This window comes from Pituophis catenifer, unplaced genomic scaffold, assembly GCF_029215685.1.
Source record: "Pituophis catenifer annectens isolate HBS135680 unplaced genomic scaffold, rPitCat1.0.hap2 SCAF_8, whole genome shotgun sequence".
Classification (NCBI taxonomy): domain Eukaryota; kingdom Metazoa; phylum Chordata; class Lepidosauria; order Squamata; family Colubridae; genus Pituophis; species Pituophis catenifer.
This window is the reverse complement of record NW_027256888.1, coordinates 76,895,103-76,921,484: the sequence shown is the minus strand read 5'-3', so window position 1 is coordinate 76,921,484 and position 26,382 is coordinate 76,895,103. Positions and strand designations below refer to the sequence as shown.

Genomic DNA, 26,382 nt, shown 5'->3' with positions numbered 1-26,382 from the left:
TTTAATTGTTAATTTTAAATTTGTTTTAAAACAATGAGGGTGTTTTAATCTGTGTCGGCCAAATTATTTAATGTGTTTTTATATTGTTTTTTAAATTTTGTATTATGTGTGTTTTATCCTTTGGCTGTTCACCGCCCTGAGTCCTTCGGGAGTAGGGCGGTATATAAATCCAAAATAAGGTAAAGTAAAAGTAAAAGGTCTCCATTTACCTCAGGGGTGGGGAACTATGGCCCCTTTATGACTTGTGGACTTCAGCTCCCAGAATTCTCCAGTCAGTCATTTCAAGTCTTGTGAACTTCAACTCCCAGAATTCCTGAGTCAACCATGGCTGGCTCAGGAATTCTGGGAGTTGAAGCCTGCGAGTCTTGAAATGGCTGACTGGAGAATTCTGGGAGCTGAAGTCCACAAGTCATAAAGGGGCCATAGTTCCCTCCCATTTACATTGTCATGCTTTTGGGGGGGGGGCTTGGATATGAGTGTTTGATTTGGGGTGGCCCCCAAACACGGCCAATAGGACTTTTCTCCCTTTTAAGATAAGAATAAGTTGCTCTCTCAAAGAGATGGAAGGCTGGGTGCCGTTCTTGGCACAAAGTGTCTTGTTCCATCCCACCCACTCCCAGCAAATGTCAGGAAGACTACACAATATAGTACACAAATATAGAACAACCCCCCTGCCCGACATACACATCACTTCTGGAGACAAAAAAAAATTCCAGGCTTCACAGTCTTTTAAGAGGTAACCATGAGAAACACAAAATTGTTTTCTAGATTAGAGTATTTTCAATGATAAAATGGGAAAAGGCTGATATTTGGTTTCTCCTAGTTTGTAAGCATGGCTGACGTTCTTACTTTGGCCCGGCAGACATCACTGGACAGCTCTCCTCTGTGCAGAAGTCCGTAATTGTCCCATAAAGCATGTTGATCTGGTTAAAAAAGTCCACAGCTGTCAAAGAAAGAAAGAAAAAACACACACATTCCATTTAGCAAGCAACTATTAGGGGGGAAATCCCTCTGCAAACCAAAAGACGCGTTCTGTCTTTTTTAGCAACATTGATGGCCACAGATTCCACAGGAAACCGGTCGTCAGAAATACATCCAATGTTTTTTTTTTTTTTTAAAGAAAGGCTCAAGAATCGAGATAGAATGACTCACACGATTGCGAGTACAAAAATGAGATTTGCTTAAAATAAAAGTGCCCGTAACAGATCTCTCCAAAATTCCAGTCTTGCCTATGAACTCCCTTCCCCTCACATTGGTTGATTTGTGGTAACTACCGTTTTCCCGAAAATAAGACCCTGTCTTATATTTTTTTGAACCCTGAAATAAGCGCTTGGCTTTATTTTCGGGGAGGTCTTATTATTTTGGGGCGCGTGGAGCAAGATGGGGCTCCTATTGCTGTCTTACCTGATTTCCAGCTCTGTCTCCCTAACCCCAACCAGAGGAAATGGCGGGGACCGGCTGGGCATGCATTTAAATATTTTTTGGGGAGGGCTTATTTTTGGGGAAGGACTTATATTCAGGGGAGGGTTTATTTTCGGGTGAGGTCTTATTTTTGGGGAAACACGGTGTATGAGTTCTGTGCTCTGAAAAGTTTTTTTTTGGGAGCAGAGGAGAATTAAAAACAATTCGAAGCAGGCCCTGCAGCTCTATCCAATAAGTGTATTTTTGCTGGCATATAATTCAGGTTGTGGTTGCATCTCCCCAAGAAGCTAACAAACCAAAGACAAATTAATGAAGCCCGTTGGAATGAATGTTTTCTTTGGACATGAAAGACCCAAAGTTCTGATTGAATTCACATTGGCTGAGCAAATCCTTTCTAACAGAGCCAGAAATCCTTCACGCTTTCGACCATCTCCTCTATCATTCAAGCAGAAAGCTATTGATATTAAATAGAGTGGCTTGCCCTCGTTCGGCTCTTGCAAATTTTCCAGTTTTCTTTTTCGGCAGAACTGGTGCTTACAAAACTGTGCAAAACAGGAGGCTTGCATCAATGAATGCGTTAACCGAGTATCTATTTTTTTGTTTAAATTCCCATTTGCTAGGAAAAAACGATGTCCTTGAAAACAGCAACGATAATATTCTAGCCTGCAATCATGAAGTTTGTTCTTTTCACGTTGACAGTATCTGTGAATTAGCTCTTTCAAGTTGTTTGCAGACTTCTATTTGAAAACCGATCTTGGCAACCAAAACGTCTTTGTTTTGTTTTAATTTGGCTGCAGAAACATCTGTCCTGAGAGACATATGTAGCCTCCCACAACCGGTGGCTCTCTGGGAAAACAAAGCCGGACCCTTTCAATGCTGCCGCCATTAATCTACTAGTCAGATTATTTATTTAGCAAAACTCGCACTTTCTTCAAGGAAGGTTCCTACGAATCAAGTTCCTGCAATCCAGATTATTTATTTCCGTCTTGACTGAACTCAAACCAAAATGAAAAGAGGAGCTGAATATCCCAAATGACCGGCCTCTCCAAAAAGATTCTGCACTTGTACGGCCAGCACTCAAATAGCATTGTCATTGCCTATTAAAAAAACGATGTATTTCTTTTTTTAAAAAAAATAAAAATGACAGGAGTCTCTCTGGCCGTCCTTTCCCTGTTTTTCCCAGCAGCCATGTTTACGTGGACTAGTAAGCTGCATAACAACTTGTTTCCCCGAAAATAAGACCCAACCAGAAAATAAACCCTAGCATGATTTTTCAAGATGCTTGTAATATAAGCCCTACCCCAAAAATAAGCCCCCGTTAAAATCATCAGACAGACAGACACAATTAGTACGGTACACAATTAGTACCATATTTTCCCCAAAATAAGACCTAACCAGAAAATAAGCTCTAATGTCTCTTTTGGAGCAAAAAATAATATAAGATCTGGTCTTATTTTTGAGGAATCACCGTATATCTTAAAATTGTTCTTCATCGTTGATATGAACGTTAAGAGAGAGAGAGAGACTGCTCCTCATTCATGTCTTTGCCTCAGAGAAGATAAAACATTTCCTCTCTAGACACCAGGGAATCGCAAATTCTGGATACACTGAGGTAATTCCATGCACACCCTTCTGTGAGGAGGACAGGATGTGTTCCAACAACAGCCTTCAAAACTTCAGTGTGCAGAATAGAACTTTTGCGTATTAGTCCAGAAGACACGATGTCCTTGTAACCTTGATTCGTGTATACAGGTAGTCCTCGACATACGACCACAATTGAGTCTAACATTCCGGCTGCTGAGGGAGAGAGTTTTGCTCCATTTTACGACCTTTCTTGCCACAGTTGTGAAGGGTATTGTTGTGACCCGTCAGCAGCCTGTGCAGATTGTAGCTGATTCCGACAACGAGGAGGCTGGTGTGGTGCTGCGCCAGCAGCCTGTGCAGCTGGCGCTGGAGTCGGACAGTGAGGAGGCTGGAGAAGATGTGGTGCCAGAAGCAGGGATTCAGCCAGGGCCTGCAGAACCTCCAGAAGCTCCTTTAAGTGAAGAGGACGAAGAGGAGGAGCCTCTTCTCAATGCACAGGTGCGCAGAGCTGCCAAAAGGCAGGAGTGGCTCCTCAGGAGGAGGTCTCCTCGAGAGTAAGGCTTGGGGCTAATTGGCCACTCCCTTAGCCTATTTAAGGAGGAACGCCACTTGCAGCAAACTGTAGGGAACAACTTTAGTTCACTCTCCTTCGCGTCTGGATTCTCTGCAAAATTGCTTCTGGGCTTTCTGCCAACTCTAGTAAGACTGTGATTACCTTATCTTAGAATTCTGGTAGGCTGTTAAGACAGTTTATTAACAGCCTTTGGTTGATAAAGACTGAGTTATTTGAGTAAAGTAAGCTTTGTATAGAGTTTGTGTGTGCTGCGTTCTTTGGGGTCCGTAGCTGGGGCAGAACAGGTATTGAAATTGATGACTTCCAACCCCTTCCAGTGCAAGGCGGGGCTATGCAATCCGGCCGCAAACGCCTCCACTCCAACTGGCCAGGGTGTGTTATTGGGGACACACAGATATCCTTGCAATCGCCGATCCCTGACTTCCAGGGCTATTCCTGCTCAGCTGCCTGCCCTTCTCTTCCCATATAAAACCAGAAGGCATGGCTGGCCAGGGAGAACTGGTGAATTGTGTGGAAAAATCAGATACAGGTACTTCTCGACTTACGACCACATTTGAGCCCAACATGTCTGTTGTTAAGCGAAGATACATGTTAAGTGAGTTTTGCCCCACTTTGCAACCTTTCTTGCCACAGTTGTCGAGTGGATCACTGTAGTTGTTCAGTTAGTGACACGGTTGATAAACGAATCTGGCTTCCTCCTTTGACTTTGCTGATCAGAAGGTGGCAAAAAGGGATCACACAACCCCGGGACACTGCAACCGTCATCAATACGAACCAGTTGCCAAGCGTTCAAATTTGAATCCCATGACTATGGGGATGCTGCAACAGTCGTAAGTGTGAAAATCACTTTTTTCCGGCGCCACTGTAAACTTTGAACAGCCACTAACAAACAGTTGTAAGTCCAGGACTAGCTGTAGTGATAACCCTTAATTTTTTTTTTAAAGTAAAAGAGATGACAAATGTATGGTGGAATAGTCTTTTCTTTTTCCTTTCATCAATCTGATGATGATGATGATGATGATGATGGAAGAGGGAAAGAGGCAAACCTGACCAGAGTTGTTCCAGTATATCGGAACAAAACTCAAAGTGACTTCAAGGTTTTCACTCATGGAATTTACCCATTTGCCTTAAAACAATTATGAAGAACTGAGCCTGGATAGCTCAGCAGACTAATGCATTGTAATTTAACTCCAGCTGTCTGCAATTAGTAAGTTCGAATCTTGCCAGGCTCAAGGTCGACTCAGCCTTCCATCCTTTCTAAGGTAGGTAAATTGAGGACCCAGTTGTGGGGGCAATAAGCTGACTTTGTAAAAAATATATAAAAGTATGAAGGCTATTGCTTAACGCAATATAAGCCGCCCTGACTCTCCGGAGAAGGGCGGCATATAAATCAAATTAAAAAAAAAAAAAAGATGGGCTACTCATTGAAAGTTGAATAGCTGAAGAGGAAAGCAAGAATGGTAAAACTGCCTGCAGTCTTTTTGTGAGACTAGTAAACCAGGTGGAAACGAGTAAACAGAGACCACATGTCCACAAACAGAAATGTAACTAATTCTTGCTTTAAAAGCATGAGTAGGAAGGGGGGAAACGGAGGGGAATTCATCAACTGGGAAATTATGTTATTACATACATTATGTTATTATGTTATTACACGGGCCTTTTTTTAGTTTTATTTAAATGAATAGACATTAGTATTCATTCCTTTTTTTAAAAAAAAAACCTGTAGAATCAGTATATTATTAATATTAGATCTGTTTATTGTGTTTTTCTTTGGTACATTTCGGCTAAAAATAACTAAATCAGGAACCATGGTAACACCCAGACAGAACATCTGGCTGACATTGCTGCCAAAACCAAGGAACAGATTGAATCCAGACGACCGCTTCTTAAGCCAGCTTTGTTTCCAGCAGAGTTCAGAAAGGAGGTGAAGTTTAATGTTTTTGCTGCACAAATTTGTCTTATCAAACTGTCCTGCCGTGAATTCAAAGCAGGGCAATATTTCTGGGGTTTAAGGCCACCCGAACAGCCTTAAGTTTTTAGCTTCCTGTTTTCGTTTAACTGTCTTCTAACCAACTGCTTTCTGCTGTGGCGCTTTTATTCCATTACAGTCTCTTGGGTTGTTCGTCATCCAGATTCATGACGATGAGGGATTTACAAATATTGTAAAACACAGGTAGCCCTCGAGACTTACAACACTTTGTTTAGGGACCGTTCAAAGTTACAGCGGCACTGAAAAGAAGTGACTTTATGACCGTTTTTCACACTTAACGACACTGCCACCGTCATCCACCTGAGTCGGTTGTCAAAACATCCAAATGTAAATCACGTGACCCCCGGGGATGATGCAACGGTCGTTAAGTGTGAAAAGCAGTCATAAGTCACTTTTTTTCCAGTGCCGTTGTAACTTCGAAAGGCGGCCAGTGGTGGGATTCAACCGGTGTAATAACTGGTTTGCTGAGCGTGCATGTGGTGCATTTGAATTAAGCGCTAAAATTTACCTTCTACTCAGCCCCGGTGAGTAAAACAGCTGAGGCGCGGCAATCCGCTTTACCCCGCCGATCAGCTGGGCTTCAAACAAAGGATATAAAGGTAAGTAAAGTGCTGATTGTTGGAGCGAACCGGTTCGCTCACAGCTGATTGTCGGAGCTACAGGTTCGCCCGAACTGGTCCGAACCGGTAGAATCCTACCCCTGGAATGGCCACTAAATGAACTGTTGTAAGTCGAGGACTTCCTGTACTTCCTACTAAATAGTATGTCTCAGTTGACCAATTCCAGGAGGAATGGATTATATTAAAGACAAAATAAGATGTTTTTTTCCTCATGGATCAGTGCTTGAAAACATATACAGAACCAAAGCAGATTCTCCTTACTGTTCACGGCAACCCATTCGTTTAGATCTTCGCCTTCGGGCAACATAACAGCCATCCGTAAGTTGCCACTTCCAAGAGTCGCCTCTGCGTGTTTCAGCAGCTCATATTGGTGGGAGCCTTCCGGAATGTTCTTCTTTGGTTTAAAAGTTTTAGAAGAGCGGCTACCACTGCAAAAAGGAGAAGGATATTTTGGCTTCAAAAAAGACGCTGAGCACTAGAAGCCGGGAAATCATTTCTATTTTCACACATTCTTGGTTTATTGCTTCACAAGCAATATGAAGAGTTACATTAAATAGGATTAATGTCTCTCGGAGGTCAGCATTGTTGCATCCAACCCAGATGGCATCCACAACCCTCCCGATTAAATTAAACTTAAAAAAATGATTAAAACAATCATCTGTAAGATTGTCAAATCCCCTCAAGGCCTCAATGTTCTGAGATGGCAGTATTTTGTTGACCGAAAACACATGCAGGCGGTCTTAACTTACAACCACAACTGACCCCAAAATTTTGATTGTTTAGCTAGCCAGTCGTTAACTTGAGTTTAGCCCCATTTTGCGACCTTTTTTGGTCGCAGCTGTTAAGCAAACCACTGCAGTTGTTAAGCGAATCATGTGGTCATTCAGCGAATCTGGCTCCTCCTATTGACTTCGCTGGTTGGAAGCCAAAATTTTGATTGCTTGACCATGGGGATGCTGCAATGGTCGTTAAGTGTGAAAACTGGTCACTTTTTTCAGTGCTGTAGTAACTCTGAATGGTCACTCCACGAATGGTTGCAAATTGAAGACTGCCTGTAATTTGGAAACAACTCTAGGCAGCATACAGTATTAAAACAGACAAAAATAACGATTAACAAAACATAACGGGCAGAAGAATCAAAATAGCCCCAAATAGCGGAAAGCGTTCTAAGGCACGGGTGTCAGACTCAATTTCATTGAGAGAGGCATCAGGATTGTGTTTGACCTTGGAGGACTAGGAGAGCATGGGGGGATGGGTGTGGCCAGGGGGGTGTGGCCAGCTTGACGTCACTCATTGAAGCCCCGTTTTCGGCCACAACGGCCTCCTGCAGCCCTCTGCCAGCAAAAAAGAAGCTCAGGAGGACTCACGGGCGGCTCCTCCTAAGCTCCGTTTTTGCTGGCAGGGGGCTACAGGAGGCCATCATGGCCAAAAACGGGGCCTTGATGAGTGACATCAAGCTGGCCACGCCCTCCCCGGTCCCCCCTCCCCGAAATCAAACACAATCCTGTTGCGTCCCTCAATGAAATCGAGTTTGAAACCCCTGGATGCAGCCCTCCCGAGCTCTGTTTTCGCTAGCAGAGGCACCACAGGGTGGTCCTTCCCCGTTTCCAGAGTGACCCTGAGGGCCAGATCTAAGCATCCAGCAGGCCGGATGCGGCCCAAGCATCTGTTCTAAGAGCTCCACCATCAAAATTAGCTTAGATAGGACATTTTCTAATACAACAATAAAATTATTTTAGGAGTTGATACTTGCCCCCCAAAAATGTTACTGAGTTATTATTATTATTATTATTATTATTATTATTATTATTTATTTAATTTGTATACTGCCCTTCTCTAACAGGACTCAGGGCGGTGAACAGCCACGGTAAAAAACACAACATATAAAATTTAAAAGCAGTTTAAAAACATTAAATAGTTTTGGCCATCAATTTAAAATAACCCAGTTAAAACCAATTACAAATTTAAAATTTATAAGCAGTGGTGGGTTTCAAATTTTTTTACTACCAGTTCTGTGGGTGTGGCTTGGTGGGCGTGGCTTGGTGGGCGTGGCAGAGGAAGGATACTGTGAAATCTCCATTCCCACCCCACTCCAGGGGAAGGATATTGCAAAATCTCCATTCCCTCCCAATCAGCTGGGACTCGGGAGGCAGAGAATAGATGGGGGTTAGGCCAGTCAGAATTTTTACTACCGGTTCTCTGAACTACTCAAAATTTCCGCTACCGGTTCTCCAGAACTGGTCGGAACCTGCTGAAACCCATCTCCGGTTATAACTTATCCTTATTAAATTTATGCTGCATAAACCTTTACATAGAAGTACCCTTCGTTTTGAACAGGTGCAAAAACAAAACGCAAGTCAGCTTGAAACCGATGACGGCCAAAGTTATGTATTGGCAAGAAATATCAAAGGCAAGTTAAAGCAATGATCTTATTTTTGCGATGCATAAAATATGGGAAATTATTTATTGCGCTTACAGGGCACTTCTTCCAATCATCCAAAATATCTGGTCCCAACTCAACAGATAATTAATACTGAGCAACCTCGCAAATGGAAAAGATTTCAGGCTTGATCCTTTGCTGCTGTTTAAACTCAGATCGTCCCATGCACCTGATTTTGCAGTGGGGAAAAAAAAAAGCTTTCCTCTAGGTGTCTATGGAGATTCTCAGTCATCCAGGTCATGTTTTTTTTTTTTTTTTTTTTCAGACTGAGGATGATTGAGAATCTCCATAGACATTGAGCTTGGGATGCACACCCTTCGAATGGTGCGGGAGTATGAACAAATTTCCAGAAAAATTGCAGATTACAGGAACGATCTGTGCCAGTGGTGGAACTCATTTTTTTTTTTTACTACCAGTTCTGTGGGCATGGTGTGGTGTGGCTTGGTGGGCATGGCAGGGAAAGGATACTGCAAAATCCTCATTCCCTCCCCACTCCTGAGGGAAGGATATTGCAAAATCCCCATTCCCACCCCACTCTGGGGCCAGCCAGAGGTAGTATTTGCCGGTTCTCCGAACTACTCAAAATTTCCGCTACCGGTTCTCCAGAACCTGTCAGAACCTGCTGAATAGCACCCCCTGATCCGCGCTTCAGTTTGAGATGCATCCCCAACAGCTTCTGCTCAATACTGAAGGGACACAGGGGAGAAAACGTCCTGCAGAAAAGGCACAGCTCCAACTTCTCAATGAAAGACATCATCTATCTCCGGTCCTTTCAACCCAGTCCTTTCAACAGTTCCAAGGCGGCTCCATATCCATTTGCACTACTCAGGTGACCCTGATGGCACAGATAAACCTCCAGGAGGCCTCAAGGACTCCCTAAAAGGATGCAAATGACCAGATGTGCGCCCCTTTCTGGATCGGGACTCCTTGTGCACGGTCACTCATGCCCTGGTCACGTCATGCCTGGACTACTGCAACGCTCTCTACATGGGGCTCCCCTTGAGGAGCAGAGTGCAGAGTGCGGCCGCGTGGGTGATTTTGGGAGCAACGTGGCGCTCCCACGTAACACCTCTCCTGCGCGAGCTGCATTGGCTCCTGGTGGTCTTCCGGGTGCGCTTTAAGGTGTTGGTTCTCATCTTTAAAGCGCTCCATGGCTTAGGGCCAGGATATTTGCGAGACCGCCTGCTGCTACCGATAACCTCCCACCGGCCAATACGCTCTCACAGAGAGGGCCTCCTCAGGGTGCCGTCGGTCAGGCAATGTCGGCTGGCGGCCCCCAGGGGGAGAGACTTCTCTGTGGGGGCACCCGCCCTGTGGAACGAGCTGCCTCCTGGAATACGATTGATCCCGGACCTCCGGATCTTCCGTAAAGCCCTGAAGACGTTTTTATTCCACCAAGCCGGCCTAGCCTAAATGGTTTTTTAATTGGGATTTTAAATTTCAAGGATTTGGGGGTTTTAAATTGGGAAGCTAATGATTTAATTCTTTTTTAATTATCTTAACTTTTGTATTTGTATGTTTTTTTAATTTTGGCTGTTCACCGCCCTGAGTCCCCTCTGGGAGAAGGCCGGTATACAAATTAATTAATTAATTAATTAATTAATTAATTAAATAAATAAATAAATAAATAAATAAATAAATAAAATGTCTGCAAGGAATATAAATCCTTCCATTTCTCCACCATCCAGCCTGAAGAAGCTTCTTGGATGAGAAGCGAAACGTCTTCAAAGAAACAAAAACCCAGAAAGTCCAATTGCCTCTTGAAAAAAAATCACCTTTGCGACTCTCCTCTAGGTATTAGGGATGAGGCTACAAACTGAGAATGTATTAGAGGGCAAAAGAAGAGAGATCCCTTCTCCCCCAATCCTTCTGACCTATATTTTACATTCTAAAAGCCATTACACAATCCTTAATTGCTTTAAGGATACTCGGTCCAAGTAGCTGCTTGTCCAAGCTCCAAGGAGACGATATTAATTCGGTTTTAGTGATGGCTGTCACCTTGAAAGAGCTATATGCCTTGGGATTCGGGTACCCGAGGGACTGCCTTTTTCCAAGAGTCTCTACCAGTGGTGAAATCTGAACCGGTTTGCTACCGGTTTGCTGGCTGCGCATGCACACCAAACGCGCAGTATGCGCGCATGTGAAGTGCACACCAAAAGGAGGCTGGGGAAGGTAAGTAGAACAGCGAGGGGGGGGATCAGCTGTGGCACGCGGTGTAGCTTCGTTAGAAAGCAGGAAATCCTGTTTCCTAGCAAAGCTAAACTGCGCGGCACAGGTGATTGTAGCTTTTTTCCCCCAACGATTCAAGCGAACCGATAGTTTTTATCGCTACTGGTTCGCCCGAACCAGAGTGAACCAGTAGCATTTCACCCCTGGGCTCTTTACCTATCCAATTCAATCTAGCAGATTGGGCATGCTGTACATCCTGTCAGTCAAAGAACGTTGGCTAATGGGGACTAGAAGATGGGCCTTTTCTGCAGTGGCCCCCTGCTCTATGTAATATTTTTCTCTGAAGTTTAGAAGGCTCCAAACAGTCGTAGGTTTCAAAATTTTTTACTACTGTTTCTGTGGGTGTGGCGTGGCTTGGTGGGCGTGTTGTGATGGGCGTGGCAGGGGAAGGATACTGTGAAATCTCCATTCCCTCTCTAATCCAGGGGAAGATTACTGCAAAATCCCCATTTCCTCCCGATTAGCTGGGACTTGGGAGGCAGAGAATAGATGGGAGCGGGGCCAGTCAGAATTTTTACTACCAGTTCTCCGAACTACTCAAAATTTCCACTACCGGTTCTCCAGAACTGGTCAGAACCTGCTGAAATCCACCTCTGGCTCCAACCCAGTTGGCCTTTTGTAAAGCTTGAAAAATTTGGATGGGTTAAGAGTCCTGTTATATCTCAGAATTAGGGGTGAAATCCAGCAGATTCTGACAGGTTCTGGAGAACCGGTAGCGGAAATTTTGAGTAGTTCGGAGAACCAGCAATCGAGAATGGAGATTTTGCAATATCCTTTCCCCAGAAGTGGGGAGGGAATGGAGATCTTCCCCTGCCACACCCACCAAGCCACGCCCACAGAACTGGTAGTAAAAAAATTTGGATTTCATCACTACTCAGAATGCCTATTACAAAGCATTGTAATAGGCATTCTGAGATATAATCTTATTCTGAATGTTTAAGGGGTGCCAACCCCATAAATGCTGGTTAAATAGGTATGTCCAAATCGTTTCTGAAAGAAAACAACTATAGCTAGTCCTCGGCTTACAAAAAGTTCATTTAGTGACCATTCAAAGTTACGACAGCACTGAAAAAAGTGAGTTATGACCGTTTTTCACACTTATGACTATTGCAGCATCCCCAGGGTCACGTAATTTACATTTGGATGCCTGACAACAACAACAACACACACACACAGAGAGAGAGAGAGAGAGAGAGAGAGAGAGAGAGAGAGAGAGAGAGAGAGAGAGAGAGAGGGAGAGAGAGGGAGAGAGAGGGAGAGAAAATTAGCCTATAGGCCATATCAACGTATAGGTTCAAACATTAAATTGTTTGTATAGAATTTTATTGGTGATATGTGTTTGAACTAACTCATATTTATGACCGTGTTTTGGGGTCATGTCATCCCCCTTTGCAACCTTCTGACAAGCAAGGTCAACGGGGAAGCCAGATTGACTTAACAACCGTGTTACTAATTTAACAACTGCAGGGATTCACTGAAAAGTCATAAAATGGGGCAAAACTCACTTAACAAATTTCTCACACAGCAACATTCATTCTGAACTGAACTGTGGTCGTATGTCGAGGGCTACCTGTATAGGCAGGTTTTACGTCCTATAATTCTACACAGAAAATGTGTTTTAGAATGATCTGTCCAATGTATAGAGTCATTATATTTCTATACCCAGGGGTGAGGTGCTGGGAGTTCACAGGGGTTCGGGAGAACCTCTAGCTAAAATTCTGTGCAGTTTGGAAAGCCCCCAAATCCCACTCCTGGCTGCCCCCCTGCCCCTCCTCCCTCCCAGGAGTCCCCACGCGGCCTGTTTTGGATTCAGGTAAGTGAAGGGCGCGCGTGGAGGCTCGGGGAGGGCAAAAAACGGGCCTACTGGAAATTCGGGAAGGCCGGAAACGGGCTCATTTCTGACCTGCAAAGGGCCTCCGGAGCCTGGGGAGGCCGTTTTTGCCCTCCTGGAGGCTCAAAGAAAATCTCCGGATCCCGGGAAAGGCAAAACACCCCCCCCCCGCCATGGTGCAGGAGGCCGACTAGGCCATGCCCACCATGGCCACGCCCACCCAGCAACCGGGCAGAGAACCCCTTGCTAAAATTTTTGAAGCCCATCCCCCATCTATATCCTTTCTTATGCAAGTAAGAAATGAAGATTTATTTCAAGTGGGGTGTCTTATTTCTAGTTTTTAATAGAGGCCAAACCTTCAAGGAAGTGTCAGTTTTAAATCTCATTGCTGCTGAAACATCCTTATGACGAATGCAGGGGCCCTTCGACATTTTTTAAAGCTCCAAAATGTTTGTTAAAGCAATGTTGTCTACTTCCTCTTTTACCATATAGAGAGCAGGAACTGCACCTCCCCACTGCTTTAGTCTTCCTTCCTAAATGACATGTTCAAAACCTTACTTCCAGTTTTTGGCTGACACTTTAGAAGCAAAGCATGAGGAGAAGACATTTTTTTCAGCAGAAAGTTTGTGTATGTATTTAGCAGCTGATACTTCCGGACTATTCAGCTTCCAAAACTAAAATAGGTTAAAGAAAAAAAAGACACTCAGAATTTTATTTAAATCTCAATTATGAAAATTCACATATCGGTGACCATGTAGTTTCCTTATTACTTTGCAGGGTGGATAAAAATCAATGATTTTTTTTTAAAAAAAAAAATCAGATTTTTTTGATTTAATTTGGATTTTTTTGATTTAAATTGGATTTTTTTTGATTTTTATCAAATTTATTTTAATAAAAAACTTTTGGGGTAAAAATCTATCGTAAGATAGATTTCTATTTAAGATACATAAATAATTTAGTTTATTCAGCATGAAATGGAGCTTAGTTATGTAGCACAAGGCTGTATATTCTGCAACACTGGGACCATCGGTGAGTCAACAGAGGGTCAAAGGAGTAGCAGAGATGACAGTTGCTCTTTAAAAATTATGATTTAAATCAAGTTGGTTTAAATCAAGTCTTTTTACTAGTGATTTAAATCATGATTTAAATTGTGATTTAAATCAACTCGATTTAAATCAAATCCACCCTGTTACTTTGTCACTCATATTCAGCTAAATAATGAAACTAAATAATGAAGATCTTACGCCTGGAATTCTACGCCGCTGTACCTTTAAGGCCCAGTGAATTCAGCCTTAAATCTAAGCAATTATCCAGATATGCTGACTTCAACTCCCAGAATTAATGCTGAGATATCTGGCCATTAAAATGGAAACATCTGGAGAACATCCAAGATAAGGAAAGTGAGTTTAGTAAGTAGTAATTATTTCATCTATTGCTGCAAACCTCTCTTTTAAAAAAAAATCAAAGAGAAACAAGATAAAATACGATTTTATTTAGACAACTTGGAAAAACAGCCCAGAAAATGGTTCATAATGAATCTGTCAAAATCCCTTTTTAAAATTCTCTAAGCTGCTGACTATTACAGCAGTGAATTACGTGAATTGGTAAACGTTATAGAAAATATGTTATTTGTCTGCCTGGCATCCTCTGCCAGAAAATTTAATTAATCCACTCGGGGGGGAAAAAAGCTGACCGCATACTTTCTCAGTGTCATCCATAGATTATATAACAACCTCATTATTTATTATACCATACTTCCCCTAAAAAGATTTAGGTTTCCCTCAAATAGTTTATTTTTTAAAATGGTCATTTTTGTATAGCTTTTATTACTTTTATAAATAGCTCAATAGTCCTTCTACTTCCTATTTTCCCAGCAACAAGATCAATCCAGCCAGCTTTCATGCCTAAGGCAGGACTAGAACTCACAGTCTCCTAGCAAAAGGATCAAAATCACCCAGCCGGCTTTCATGCCTAAGGCAGGACTAGAACTCACAGTCTCCTAGCAAAAGGATCAAAATCACCCAGCCGGCTTTCATGCCTAAGGCAGGACTAGAACTCACAGTCTCCTAGCAAAAGGATCAAAATCACCCAGCCGGCTTTCATGCCTAAGGCAGGACTAGAACTCACAGACTCCTAGCAAAAGGACCAAAGTCACCCTGCTGGCTTTCATGCCTAAGGCAGGACTAGAACTCACAGACTCCTAGCAAATGGACCAAAGTCACCCAACCAGTTTTCATGCCTAAGGCAGGACTAGAACTCACAGACTCCTAGCAAAAGGACCAAAGTCACCCAACCGGTTTTCATGCCTAAGGCAGGAGTAGAACTCACAGACTCCTAGCAAATGGACCAAAGTCATCCTGCTGGCTTTCTTGCCTAAGGCAGGACTAGAACTCACAGACTCCTAGCAAATGGACCAAAGTCATCCTGCTGGCTTTCTTGCCTAAGGCAGGACTAGAACTCACAGTCTCCTAGAAAAAGGACCAAAATCACCCAGCCGGCTTTCATGCCTAAGGCAGGACTAGAACTCAGAGACTCCTAGCAAATGGACCAAAGTCACCCAACCAGTTTTCATGCCTAAGGCAGGACTAGAACTCACAGTCTCCTAGCAAAAGGACCAAAGTCACCCAACCGGTTTTCATGCCTAAGGCAGGACTAGAACTCACAGTCTCCTAGCAAAAGGACCAAAGTCACCCTGCTGGCTTTCTTGCCTAAGGCAGGACTAGAACTCACAGACTCCTAGCAAAAGGACCAAAGTCACCCAGCCGGCTTTCTTGCCTAAGGCAGGACTAGAACTCACAGACTCCTAGCAAATGGACCAAAGTCACCCAACCGGTTTTCATGCCTAAGGCAGGACTAGAACTCACAGTCTCCTAGCAAAAGGACCAAAGTCACCCTGCTGGCTTTCTTGCCTAAGGCAGGACTAGAAATCACAGACTCCTAGCAAAAGGACCAAAATCACCCAGCTGGCTTTCTTGCCTAAGGCAGGACTAGAACTCACAGACTCCTAGCAAAAGGACCAAAGTCACCCAGCCGGCTTTCTTGCCTAAGGCAGGACTAGAACTCACAGACTCCTAGCAAAAGGACCAAAATAACCCAGCTGGCTTTCTTGCCTAAGGCAGGACTAGAACTCACAGTCTCCTAGCAAAAGGACCAAAATAACCCAGCCGGCTTTCATGCCTAAGGCAGGACTAGAACTCACAGTCTCCTAGCAAAAGGACCAAAATCACCCAACCGGTTTTCATGCCTAAGGCAGGACTAGAACTCACAGTCTCCTAGCAAAAGGACCAAAGTCACCCAGCCGGCTTTCATGCTGAAGGGAAGACTAGAACTCAGTCTCCTGGTGATTGGCCCAAAGTCACCCAGCTGTTTATTTTAACGTCTAAGGCAGGACTAGAACTCGTACTTTCCTGGTTTTCTGGGTGCCTTAACCGCTAGACCATATGGTCATTAAAGCTAGGAGGTTGTGTACAACAAGTTGGGAGAACAGGGGACTCTGCCGAAGACCTGGAAGAGTGAAATTTAGCAAAAAACTATTTCTCTTTTATAGGATAAACGAAGATTGGAAAGAGGTGTAAGTCACTGCTGCATTAACGTCATGAAGAAACGTTGTTGAGCAACGTGGCTCATGGTAAAGTTGGAAAAACAGGAGCTGCACGGATACATGACACACGCACATCCCCAGACACAAACCACGTGCTAAAAGGAGGCAAAGGCCTCAGATAAGCCATCTGAGAAATGGCAGGCGGTGTGCGGAGATGAAAAGTACAAATGCAAAAACGAATGCCGCAAAATAAACAATCAAGATACAGATTTTAAGCTTACCGTATTAACACAAAATCATTCATCAGCTTTGACACATGCCATATAGACAGATCGGCCTAGATATACTGTATGGGAATTATTAGCATGAAAATTGACTAGTCTAAAAAAAGAATTAGGGGGGTGACACAATAGCAGTATTCCAGTATTTGAGGGGCTGCCACAAAGAAGGGGGGGGGTGTCAAATTATTCTCCAAAGCACCAGAGGGCAGGACAAGAAACAATTGATGGAAACTAATCAAGGAGGGAAGCAACCTGGAATTAAGGAGAAACTTCCTAACAGGGAGGACAATTAACCAGTGGAACAGCTTGCCACCAGGTATTGTGGGTGCTCCATCACTGGAGGTTTTTAAGAACAGATGAGTTACTAGACAGTCACTTATCTGAAATGCTATAGGTCAGTGATGGCGAACCTTTACAGCACCAAGTACCCAAACTGGAATGTGCGTGCATGCGCATGTATGTGTGCTCGTGCTGGAGTGCCAGCCAGCTGGTCTTCACGCACATCAGAGCACCGGAAACCTGAAGACCAGCTGGCCGGGGTGCGCATGCCTGTTTTCAGGCTGTTTTCTGGGCTGTTTTTGGCCCAAAAAAGGTCCTGAAAACAGCCCAAAAAGCACCCTGAAAACTGGCCCAAAACCGGCCCAAAAAACACCCTGAAAACGCTCCCAAAATGGCCCAAAAACAGCTGAAAAATGCCCTGAAACAGCCCCAAAACGCCCTGAAAAATGGCCCCCAAAGGCAGAAAAACATCCCGAAAAACGTCCTGAAAACACCCCGAAAAATGGACGTTGTCTTACCTGAACGTCCTTTTTCTGGGCGCTGCGTACACTATCCAAGCATGGGTTAATACTTCAGTATTTGGCAACAACTGAGTGAAAGAACAGAAGGCTCTTCCCCTTTCCGGCCCCCTAGCCACGCCTCTGTTCCCATGATCCCCCAGTCTGAACGAAAGGCGCAGCTAACAAGGAGTCCACTAAGAGTAACCTTAACCAACTCAACTTTATTAACCAACTTGATAACAGGAACGAAAGAGACCAACAGTCACCAGGTGAGCAGTCAGCCCCAGAGGGAGGGTTATGGATAGTGTACGCAGCGCCCAGAAAAAGGACGTTCAGGTAAGACAACGTCCATTTTCCTGTGCGCTGCTCCCACTATCCAAGCATGGGATATACCCAAGCTCAAATCCCCTGGGCGGGAGGCTGACTGTCTCCATCGTTGTCCTCCGACACCACTTTCTGAAGAACTCTGCGGCCAAACGCCGCCTCAGCGGAGTTGTACACATCGATCTTGTAGTGGCGAATGAACGGCGTGAGGGACGACCAGGTCACTGCCCTGCAGATGTCCGCTACCGAAGCTTGAGTAGCCCAGGCCGCCGACGTGGCCGCACTGCGGGTAGAGTGGGGGAGGATTCTGCCCGGTGCCGGTTTGGAGCTTGACTCGTAGGCCATAGCGATGCAGGACTTAATCCATCTGCTGACCGTAGCTGGTGATACCTTCTGACCCATGGACCTCGGACTAAAGGAGACCAGGAGACCCTCGGACCGGCGAAAAGGCTTGGTCCGACGGATGTAGATGCGGATAGCCCGTCGGACGTCCAACGTGTGCCACCTCTCCTCCCTAGCATCTCGGGGTGAGGGACAGAAATCCGGCAGGATGAGTTCCTGGGCCCGATGGAACCACGAGTTGACCTTCGGGATGAAAGCCGGGTCGAGGCGTAGCGTCACCGTGGATTCCCGAAATATGCATAAGTCCTTGCGGACTGAGAGGGCCGCTATCTCTGAGACTCTTCTCGCCGAGGTGATTGCCAGCAAGAAGGTCACCTTAAATGAGAGGTACTTGAGAGAGGCTGAGTTTAGCGGTTCGAAGGGGGGTCCAGTCAGTGCCCGCAGAACCAGAGTCAAGTCCCATGATGGGTAGCGATGCACTGCCGGAGGTCGAATGTTTGTGGCCCCATGTAGGAACCCCTTGATGCGCGGGTGGTGCGCGAGAGACTGGTACGGGGGGCAAGTGATGACCGTTGATAGGGCAGCTGTCTGCCTTCGTAAGGTTGCGGGGGCCAGACCCCTGTCAAGGCCAGCTTGAAGAAATTGCAGGATGTCACGCACCTCAGCAGATGTCGGGTCGGTGTGTTGTCGGGTACTCCAGCGACAGAACGCCTGCCAAGACGCCTCGTAAATGCGGGTCGTAGACGGACGTCTAGCTGCTTGGATGGTGGCCACGACCTCATCTGGTAGGTTGTCCTTTTTCAGGATGACGCGTTCAAATGCCAGACGGCTAATTGCAGCCACTGGGGCTCTGGGTGCGTGACCTCCCCCTGGCGAAGGACGAGCCGCCGTGGTGGGATCACCCACGGTTGGTCCACGGAGAGCGCCACTAGGTCGGCGTACCACGGCCTCCGGGGCCAGTTCGGGGCTACCAGGAGCAGGTCGGCCTTCTCCGATAGCAGTTTTCGGATGAGGCGGGGAATTAGAGGCAGTGGTGGGAACGCGTACAGGAGACCCTTGGGCCACCTGCAGCGCAACGCGTCGTGGTCTTCTGCCAGAGGTGTCGGGTAGCGCGACACGAAACGGGGAAGCTGAGCGTTGGCCGGGGTTGCAAAGAGATCCACCTCCGGGCTCCCGAAGCGTGAGGCAAGCTCCCGGAACAGTTGTGGATGGAGCTGCCATTCTGCTTGGTCTATGGTCTCTCTGCTGAGCCAGTCTGCTCTGACATTGGATGCCCCCGAGATGTGATCCGCCCTGATCGAAAGAAGATGATTCTCTGCCCAGTTGAAGAGATCGGCGGCCTCTCGCATCAGGGTGCGGGACCTTGTGCCCCCCTCCCTGTTGACGTGCGCTTTGGCCGAGATGTTGTCGGTCAGGATCAGAACGTGATGTCCTCGCACTGTCGAATGGAACTCCCGAAGGGCCAGTTTGATCGCCCGAAGTTCCAGAAGATTGATGCTGCACTGACTCTCCCGCCGGGACCACTGTCCCTGTGCCACCAGGTTGTGGAGGTGGGCTCCCCACCCTCGAAGACTTGCGTCGGTGGTGATGATCAGTCGGTCCGGCTCTAGGAAACTGGACCCCTTGAGAAGCGAAGGCGATGTCCACCACCTGAGGGACTGGCGGACCTGAGGGGTGAGGAGTACTGCCCGTTTGGAGTTGGCCCTGCCTGCCCGCTGGAAAGGGAGCAAAAACCACTGCAGAGGTCTCGAATGTCTGCGTGCCCACGGAACGATGCCGAAGCAGGATACCATCTTTCCGAGAAGGCAAGAAAGATGGATTAGGGCAACTCTCCTCTTCGACAGGATCTGTAGTATCAGAGTACGGATGCTCTGAACTCTGTCCGGTGATAGGTAAACCTGACCGTTGGCTGAGTCTATCAGTGCCCCCAGATGAAGTAGCCTGGTGGTGGGCTGCAGATGGCTCTTTTCGAAGTTTATGGTGAAGCCGTGATCCTGGAAGACCTGCAAGACTCTCCTCATGTCCTCGGTGGCCTGATCCCGGGTGGAGGACAGGATCAGAATGTCGTCCAGGTAGCAGAGCAACCGGATCGGGATGGTTCGAAGCCTGGCCGCTACCACCGCCACCAGTTTGGTAAAGGTGCGGGGGGCTGACGAAAGTCCGAATGGCATCGCCCGGTACTGGTAATGTGTTCCCGCGAATTCGAATCTCAGGAACTGCCTGTGCCCCGGGTGAATGGGCACGTGAAGATAGGCCTCCCGGAGGTCGACCAATTGGAGCAGGTCGCCCCGTCTCACCCCCGCTAGGATGGACTTTAGGGAGTGCATTTTGAACCTGTGGTATTGAACCGACAGGTTTAGCCGCTTTAGGTTTAGTATGCCCCTCCAGCCCCCCGAGTTCTTGGGTACTAGGAAGAGGGTTGAATAGAACCCAGAACCCCTCTGGGCGTGCGGCACTGCTTCGATGGCCTTGACTTCCAGGAGGTGTTCTATCTCCTGTGACATTAAGTTCCGTTGTTCTGCAGAGTGAGGCATTGGACAGCGGACAAACCGATGGGGCGGCTGACCGGAGAATTCGATAGAAAGTCCCGAACCAGTCGTACGCCTTACCCAGGAGTCCGAGGTTGATTTGGCCCATTGCTGGTGGAAGTGAATGAGCCTTCCTCCTATGGGGCCTGTGAATCTGGAGTCATTTCCCTCGTTTGGCTGGCTTTGACCCAGCACCACGGAAGTTGCGCCTCGGTTGCTGGTTTCGCCCTCGGTCTCGGAACTGCTGCCGGTCCTGGAACCTATCTCCTCCCTGATAGTGGGGACGATGAGAAGAGGACCCCCTGGGTCCCGCGCTGGTACGAAAGGGCTGTTGTAGTGGGTAAGGAGAGTACCGGCGTTCCTGACGGCGGTAAGTCGATGGGAGGATCTTTCTCTTATCCTTCCCCTCCACTAATAACGGCTCCAGCGCGGCACCAAAGAGCTCTGGGGCTTTGTAAGGTGCGGCCGCCAATTTCCATTTTGCTTTAAATTCGGCCTTCCAGGGCCGGAGCCAGAAGAGTCTTCTAGCCGAAAGAGTTGAAGCTAGAGTCCTTGAAGCAAATTTGGCTGCGTTCAGTGAGCTGTCAGCAGAGTATTCGGTAGCGGCTATTATCTTGTTTATATCCTGCTGGAGCCTGGTGTCCCCAGGAGGAAGTCTGTCCTGCAGGTGCCGGAGCCAAATAAGCGACGCTCGGTTGAAGAAGGAGGTAGCTGTGGCGGCTCTGATTGCCCAGCCCGCCGCCTGATGTGCCTTCCGGAAGGCCCCCTCCATCCTCTTCTCCTCTGCCTTGAGAGAGTCCAGAGGATCGGTGGAAATGAGGGAACCAGAAGACAATGCTGCCACAGGTTGGTCAACTGTAGGGAGCGTTAGGAGGTCCTCTAACTCTGGGGCTGCGCAGTAGAGCTTTTTGTCCAGGTTGCTGGGCGTGGCCAGGGAGGCTGGTTGTCCCCAGGGATTCTGAATGACCTCCGTAAACAGCTGAGGGCACGGGATATAGTCCTTCTGCGGCTTTGATGAGTTGAAAAGCGCGTCATGAGGGCCCGCTGTCGGTGGGGTGGCGGGAGTGACGTCCCCTGGCACTCCAAGATTGGTTGTGAGACGTGCCTTGTGGAGCAAGGACTTGAATAGGGCCGGGCGGAAGAGGCCTGTAAACGCCGGTGTGTCAGGCGCTAGGCCCTCATCCTCTGATAGTTCCATCTCCTCAGGCCCTTCCTCTGCCTGGTCAGATTCCTCTGAGGAAGACTCCTGACCTCGTCCAAGGAGAGGCTGGGGTTGGGGCTGTTGGCGTCGCGACTGGCTTGGAGCGGCTTGGACTGGAGCCTGAGCCGACTGCTGCAAGGTTGCGCTGAAGAACGATGAGAGTGCGGCCGAAAACATGGCCTGGAAATCCAGAGGGGAAGCCATTCCGGCCCCCACTTGGGGCTGCGGCTCAGCTCTTGGCGATGGGCCCGTTGTTTCCGTGGCCCGATGATGGCCTGCAGGAAGGAGAGTCGGTGAGGTTTGCGCTGCGAGCCCTCTGCCTGTCTCCAGGCGGGGTGTGCTGTGAACAGACCTGAGCACCTCTGGAGTTCTTGGGGTTACTGCAATGTCGGATACAGATGAGATCCCCAACTCCGCGGCTCTGGGGGGCGCACGCACTTGCTCCACGGATGTGGGCTCCCTGGATGGTGTCTCTGCCAGCGCCCTCTGAGCCCTCTCCCACTGTCTCTCGAGCGCGTTGTGCCTCCTTAGCGCATCCCTGTCCTGAAAGGGCAAGTCTCCTTCAGAAGCAGCTCTGCTGGTGGCGCTCGTATGCCTCTTCTTTGATTTCTTCTTTCCCCCTTTACTGCTCTTGTGGGGGGGGCTAAGCTCCAATTCCATGTCTGAGGATGGGGGGGAGTGAGACATGGCTGAGGCTTGAGACCGTTGGGCAGACCCCCTAATCTTGCACTGCGCCAACTGCGGACAACTCTCTTCACGAGAGTCCAAAAGGTGCAAAATCTTCTCCTCAGGTGGTAGAGGAGGAAGATGCTCGACCCCTTTCAGGCGTGGGGGGGGGGGTCTGCCGCCGGCTTGCAGGTCACTGAGGATGCCGGCTGGAGAGTCTGTCCAAGATGGCGGCCCGCAGGTCCACCAATATGGCGCTGGCACGTGGCTCCCCTGTGCCCGACTCTGGCGACGGTCTTATACTGGCGGCCCGAGGGTCCGACCAGGTGCCGCGCGATTCCCCTTGCAGAGGAAGGCTGTTTCGGCGTCTGGCGCTCTCTCCCTTTTGCGCTAGCGCCCGGCAGATGGTTTGGCGGCAAGCGGTTTGAGCGGCGATGCGTGGGCGGCCGGAGTTTCCGAACCCGCCGCCCAGCTGATGAGCGCGAAGCCGTCCGCTATCCCCTTATCGCTCTCCGGGCTTGCCTCGATCAAGGGTGAGGGAATCCGAGCCCGCCGGCCAGCTGGAGGTGCGCTAATTACTAGCGGCCGCCCGCACGTGGGAGGAAGCTTCCGAAGGATTAAGGAGCCCGCCGGCAGTTGAATCGGCTGCGAAGCTCCGCTCCCCCCCCACCAGCTGGTTGAACAAAAGAACCTCGCGCCGAAGCGCCAGGCAAAAGGGGCGCGAAAAGCAACTATTCAAAATAAACACAAAAAAATGCCTAAACGCTTAGAAGAGAGAAGAGCCAAACTATAAGAGAGAATTTATAGAAAGGAAGGAAGGAGCAAATCCCACAGAAACACAGTACCTTCTCTGAAACCTGTGGAGCTCCAACAAAACACTGCAGTAGTTGCCAGCAACTGAGTGAAGACTGGGGGATCATGGGAACAGAGGCGTGGCTAGGGGGCCGGAAAGGGGAAGAGCCTTCTGTTCTTTCACTCAGTTGTTGCCAAATACTGAAGTATTAACCCATGCTTGGATAGTGGGAGCAGCGCACAGGAAAATGGCTCAAAACCGGCTGAAAACTGGCCCCAAAAACACCCTGAAAACGCTCCCAAAATGGCCCAAAAACGGCTGAAAAATGCACTGAAACAGCCCAAAAACGCCCTGAAAACACCCTGAAAAATGGCCCCCAAAGGCTGAAAAACATCCCGAAAAACGTCCTGAAAACACCCTGAAAAATGGTTCAAAACTGGCTGAAAACTGGCCCAAAGAACACCCTGAAAACGCTCCCAAAATGGCCCCAAAACAGCTGAAAAATGCCCTGAAACAGCCCAAAAACACCCTGAAAACACCCTGAAAAATGGCCCCCAAAGGCTGAAAAAACACCCTGAAAAATGGCTCAAAACCAGCTGAAAACTGGCCCGAAAAATGCCCTGAAAATGCCTCAAAATGGCCCCAAAACGGCTGAAAAATGCCCTGAAAATCATCCTGAAAACACCCCAAAAATTGCCCCCAAAGGCTGAAAAACGGCCCGAAAAACATCCTGAAAACAGCCTCAAAAACGGCCTCAAAAATGGCCCCAAAACAGCCTGTTTTTTGGCTGGTTTTGGTTATTTTCAGGCCAGATTCTGGTGCCCACGAAGACCAGCTGGCCAGCGCTCATGTGTGCGATGGAAACCAGAAGAATAGCTGGTGACACCGCGTGTGCCCACAGAGAGGGTTCTGCGTGCCACCTCTGGCACGCGTGCCATAGGTTCACCATCACGGATATAGGTTCTCCTGCTTGAGCAGGGAGCTGGACTAGAAGACCTCCAAGGTCCCTTCCAGCTCTATTCTATTTTAAATTAGTAGACCCAAAAAAGAGGGGGGGGGAATGTAGATTTTGTGCCTATCCAGAAAAGGAGGAGCAAATGAATGACGTAAAAATAGGAGCCTGGATAGCTCTGCAGACAAAAGCACTGTAATTTAACACCAGCTGTCTGTAATTAAAGTAAGTTCAAATCTTGCCAGGCTCAAGGTCGACTCAGCCTTCCATTCTTTCTAAGGTAGGTAAATTGAGGACCCAGTTTGTGGGGGCAATAACCTGACTTTGTATAAATATACAAAAGTATGAAGGCTATTGCTTAACGCACTGTAAGCCGCCCTGAGTCTCCGGAGAAGGGCGGCATATAAATCAAATTAAAAAAAAAAAACAAAAACTAAGGAAAAAGCAAAAAAGAATGCAAGCCCAATAATGTTGGTATGTTGCAATAGTAGATTTTGGAGACTTTCTAACCTCAGCCTTTCTGATTAAACTGACAAACTCAACACATTTCAAAATCACACGATCCGATTGCTGAGCCACAATTACATCCCTGAAAGAACAAGAAAAAGAAAAAGCACAAAATCCATTTAAAAAGGACAGGAAATAAAAGAGTGCATTTGTCCATAAAGTTGGTAAACGAGATCATAGCGTGTACAGTATATTGGTATGTGGTTGCAAAGGCTAAAACAACACTGAAGGATCAGATGCCTCGTGAAATAATTGTTGGATGTAATAACACAACACCGAAAGCTTCCTTACAAACTTAATGAAAAGGACTGGCTGAACTTCTGTTTTGGAACGGAGGAATGTTTGCCCTACACTGATGCAAATAACACCCAACAGCAGAATTGAAGAAAATCCAGAGAAATTACTGATTTTTCTCTCAGCTGTTCCGTGTAATGCACGGCGGTCTTAAAATTTCAATCCAAAGAGCAAGCAGCTTTATGGCAGGGGATCACCTATTTTATATATATATATATATATATAAAACCCGTACAGGAAAAATAACTGGATAATGAGAGCTTGATCAAATCAATCCAAAAAGCAAAGTGAGGGTTTAAGAAACACTATGTGCAGAAATGGACAGGTTGGCATTAAAGATAAAAGAAAAAGAAGATACAGAATTATTTTCAAACATAGGACTTGTTTTATCAGTGGTTGGCATAATAGAGGTAGAAATTAGGAACTGGAAAAGTACTATTATGTAAGCAAACTGATCCAGACAATACGATCACAAGACAACAAGGATGTTGTAATGGTTGTAAGTGTGAAAAACAGTCTTCGGTCACTTTTTTCAGTGATGTTGGAACTTCCAACGGTCACTAGACAAACTGTTGTCCATCTAAAATGGACAGCTAACATCAAAAACGTCATCAAAAAAGCACAACAAAGAATGTTCTTTCTGCACCAACTCAGAAAGCTCAAACTGCCCAAGGAGCTGCTGATCCAGTTCTACAGAGGAATTATTGAGTCTGTCATCTGCACCTCCATAACTGTCTGGTTTGGTTCTGCAACCCAACAAGACAGACCCAGACTTCAGAGGATCATTAGAACTGCAGAAAAAACAATGGCTACCAACCTGCCTTCCATTGAGGACCTGTATACTGCACGAGTCAAAAAGAGGGCTGTGAAAATATCTACAGACCCCTCGCATCCTGGACTTAAACTGTTTCAACTCCTACCCTCAAAACGATGCTATAGAGCACTAGAACTAGACACATGAACAGTTTTTTCCCGAACGCCATCACTCTGCTAAACAAATAATTCCCTCAACTCTGTCAAACTATTCACTAAGTCTGCACTACTATTAATCTTCTCATCGTTCCCACCACCCATCTCCTCCCACTTATGACTGTATGACTAACTTTGTTGCTTGTATCCTTACGATTTATATTGATATTGTTTCCTGATTGCTTATTTGTACCCTATGACCATCATTAAGTGTTGTACCTTACAATTCTTGATGAACGTATCTTTTCTTTTATGTATACTGAGAGCAGATGCACCAAGACAAATTCCTTGTGTGTCCAATCATACTTGGCCAATAAAAAATTCTATTCTATTCTATTCTATTGTAAATCCGAGTTAGGGTTATTTATTTACTGGTTTTGCTGGGCTGTTGTACGTCGCCGAAAGTCACTTCCAGCCATATAAGTTTGATTAGTAAATAAAAATAAATAAGTTAGGATGTTAATTCACAATACAATCCCTTTTATATCTCCTTGAAGAGTCTTGAGGCATCCAAA

At 46.7% G+C, this 26,382-nt stretch overlaps 1 protein-coding gene across 1 annotated transcript in view; it reads right to left on the bottom strand.

Moving 5' to 3' along the window:
- Positions 1–26,382, bottom strand: part of MOB1B (MOB kinase activator 1B) — a 56,487-nt gene that overhangs the window by 9,890 nt on the left and 20,215 nt on the right. Inside the window, exons 2-3 of the mRNA XM_070948250.1 lie at positions 6,452–6,618; positions 850–943 (exon numbers count right to left, since the gene is read on the bottom strand). Of these exons, the coding sequence (XP_070804351.1) occupies positions 850–943; positions 6,452–6,618 (261 nt within the window). The remainder of the gene's footprint in view (positions 1–849; positions 944–6,451; positions 6,619–26,382) is intronic.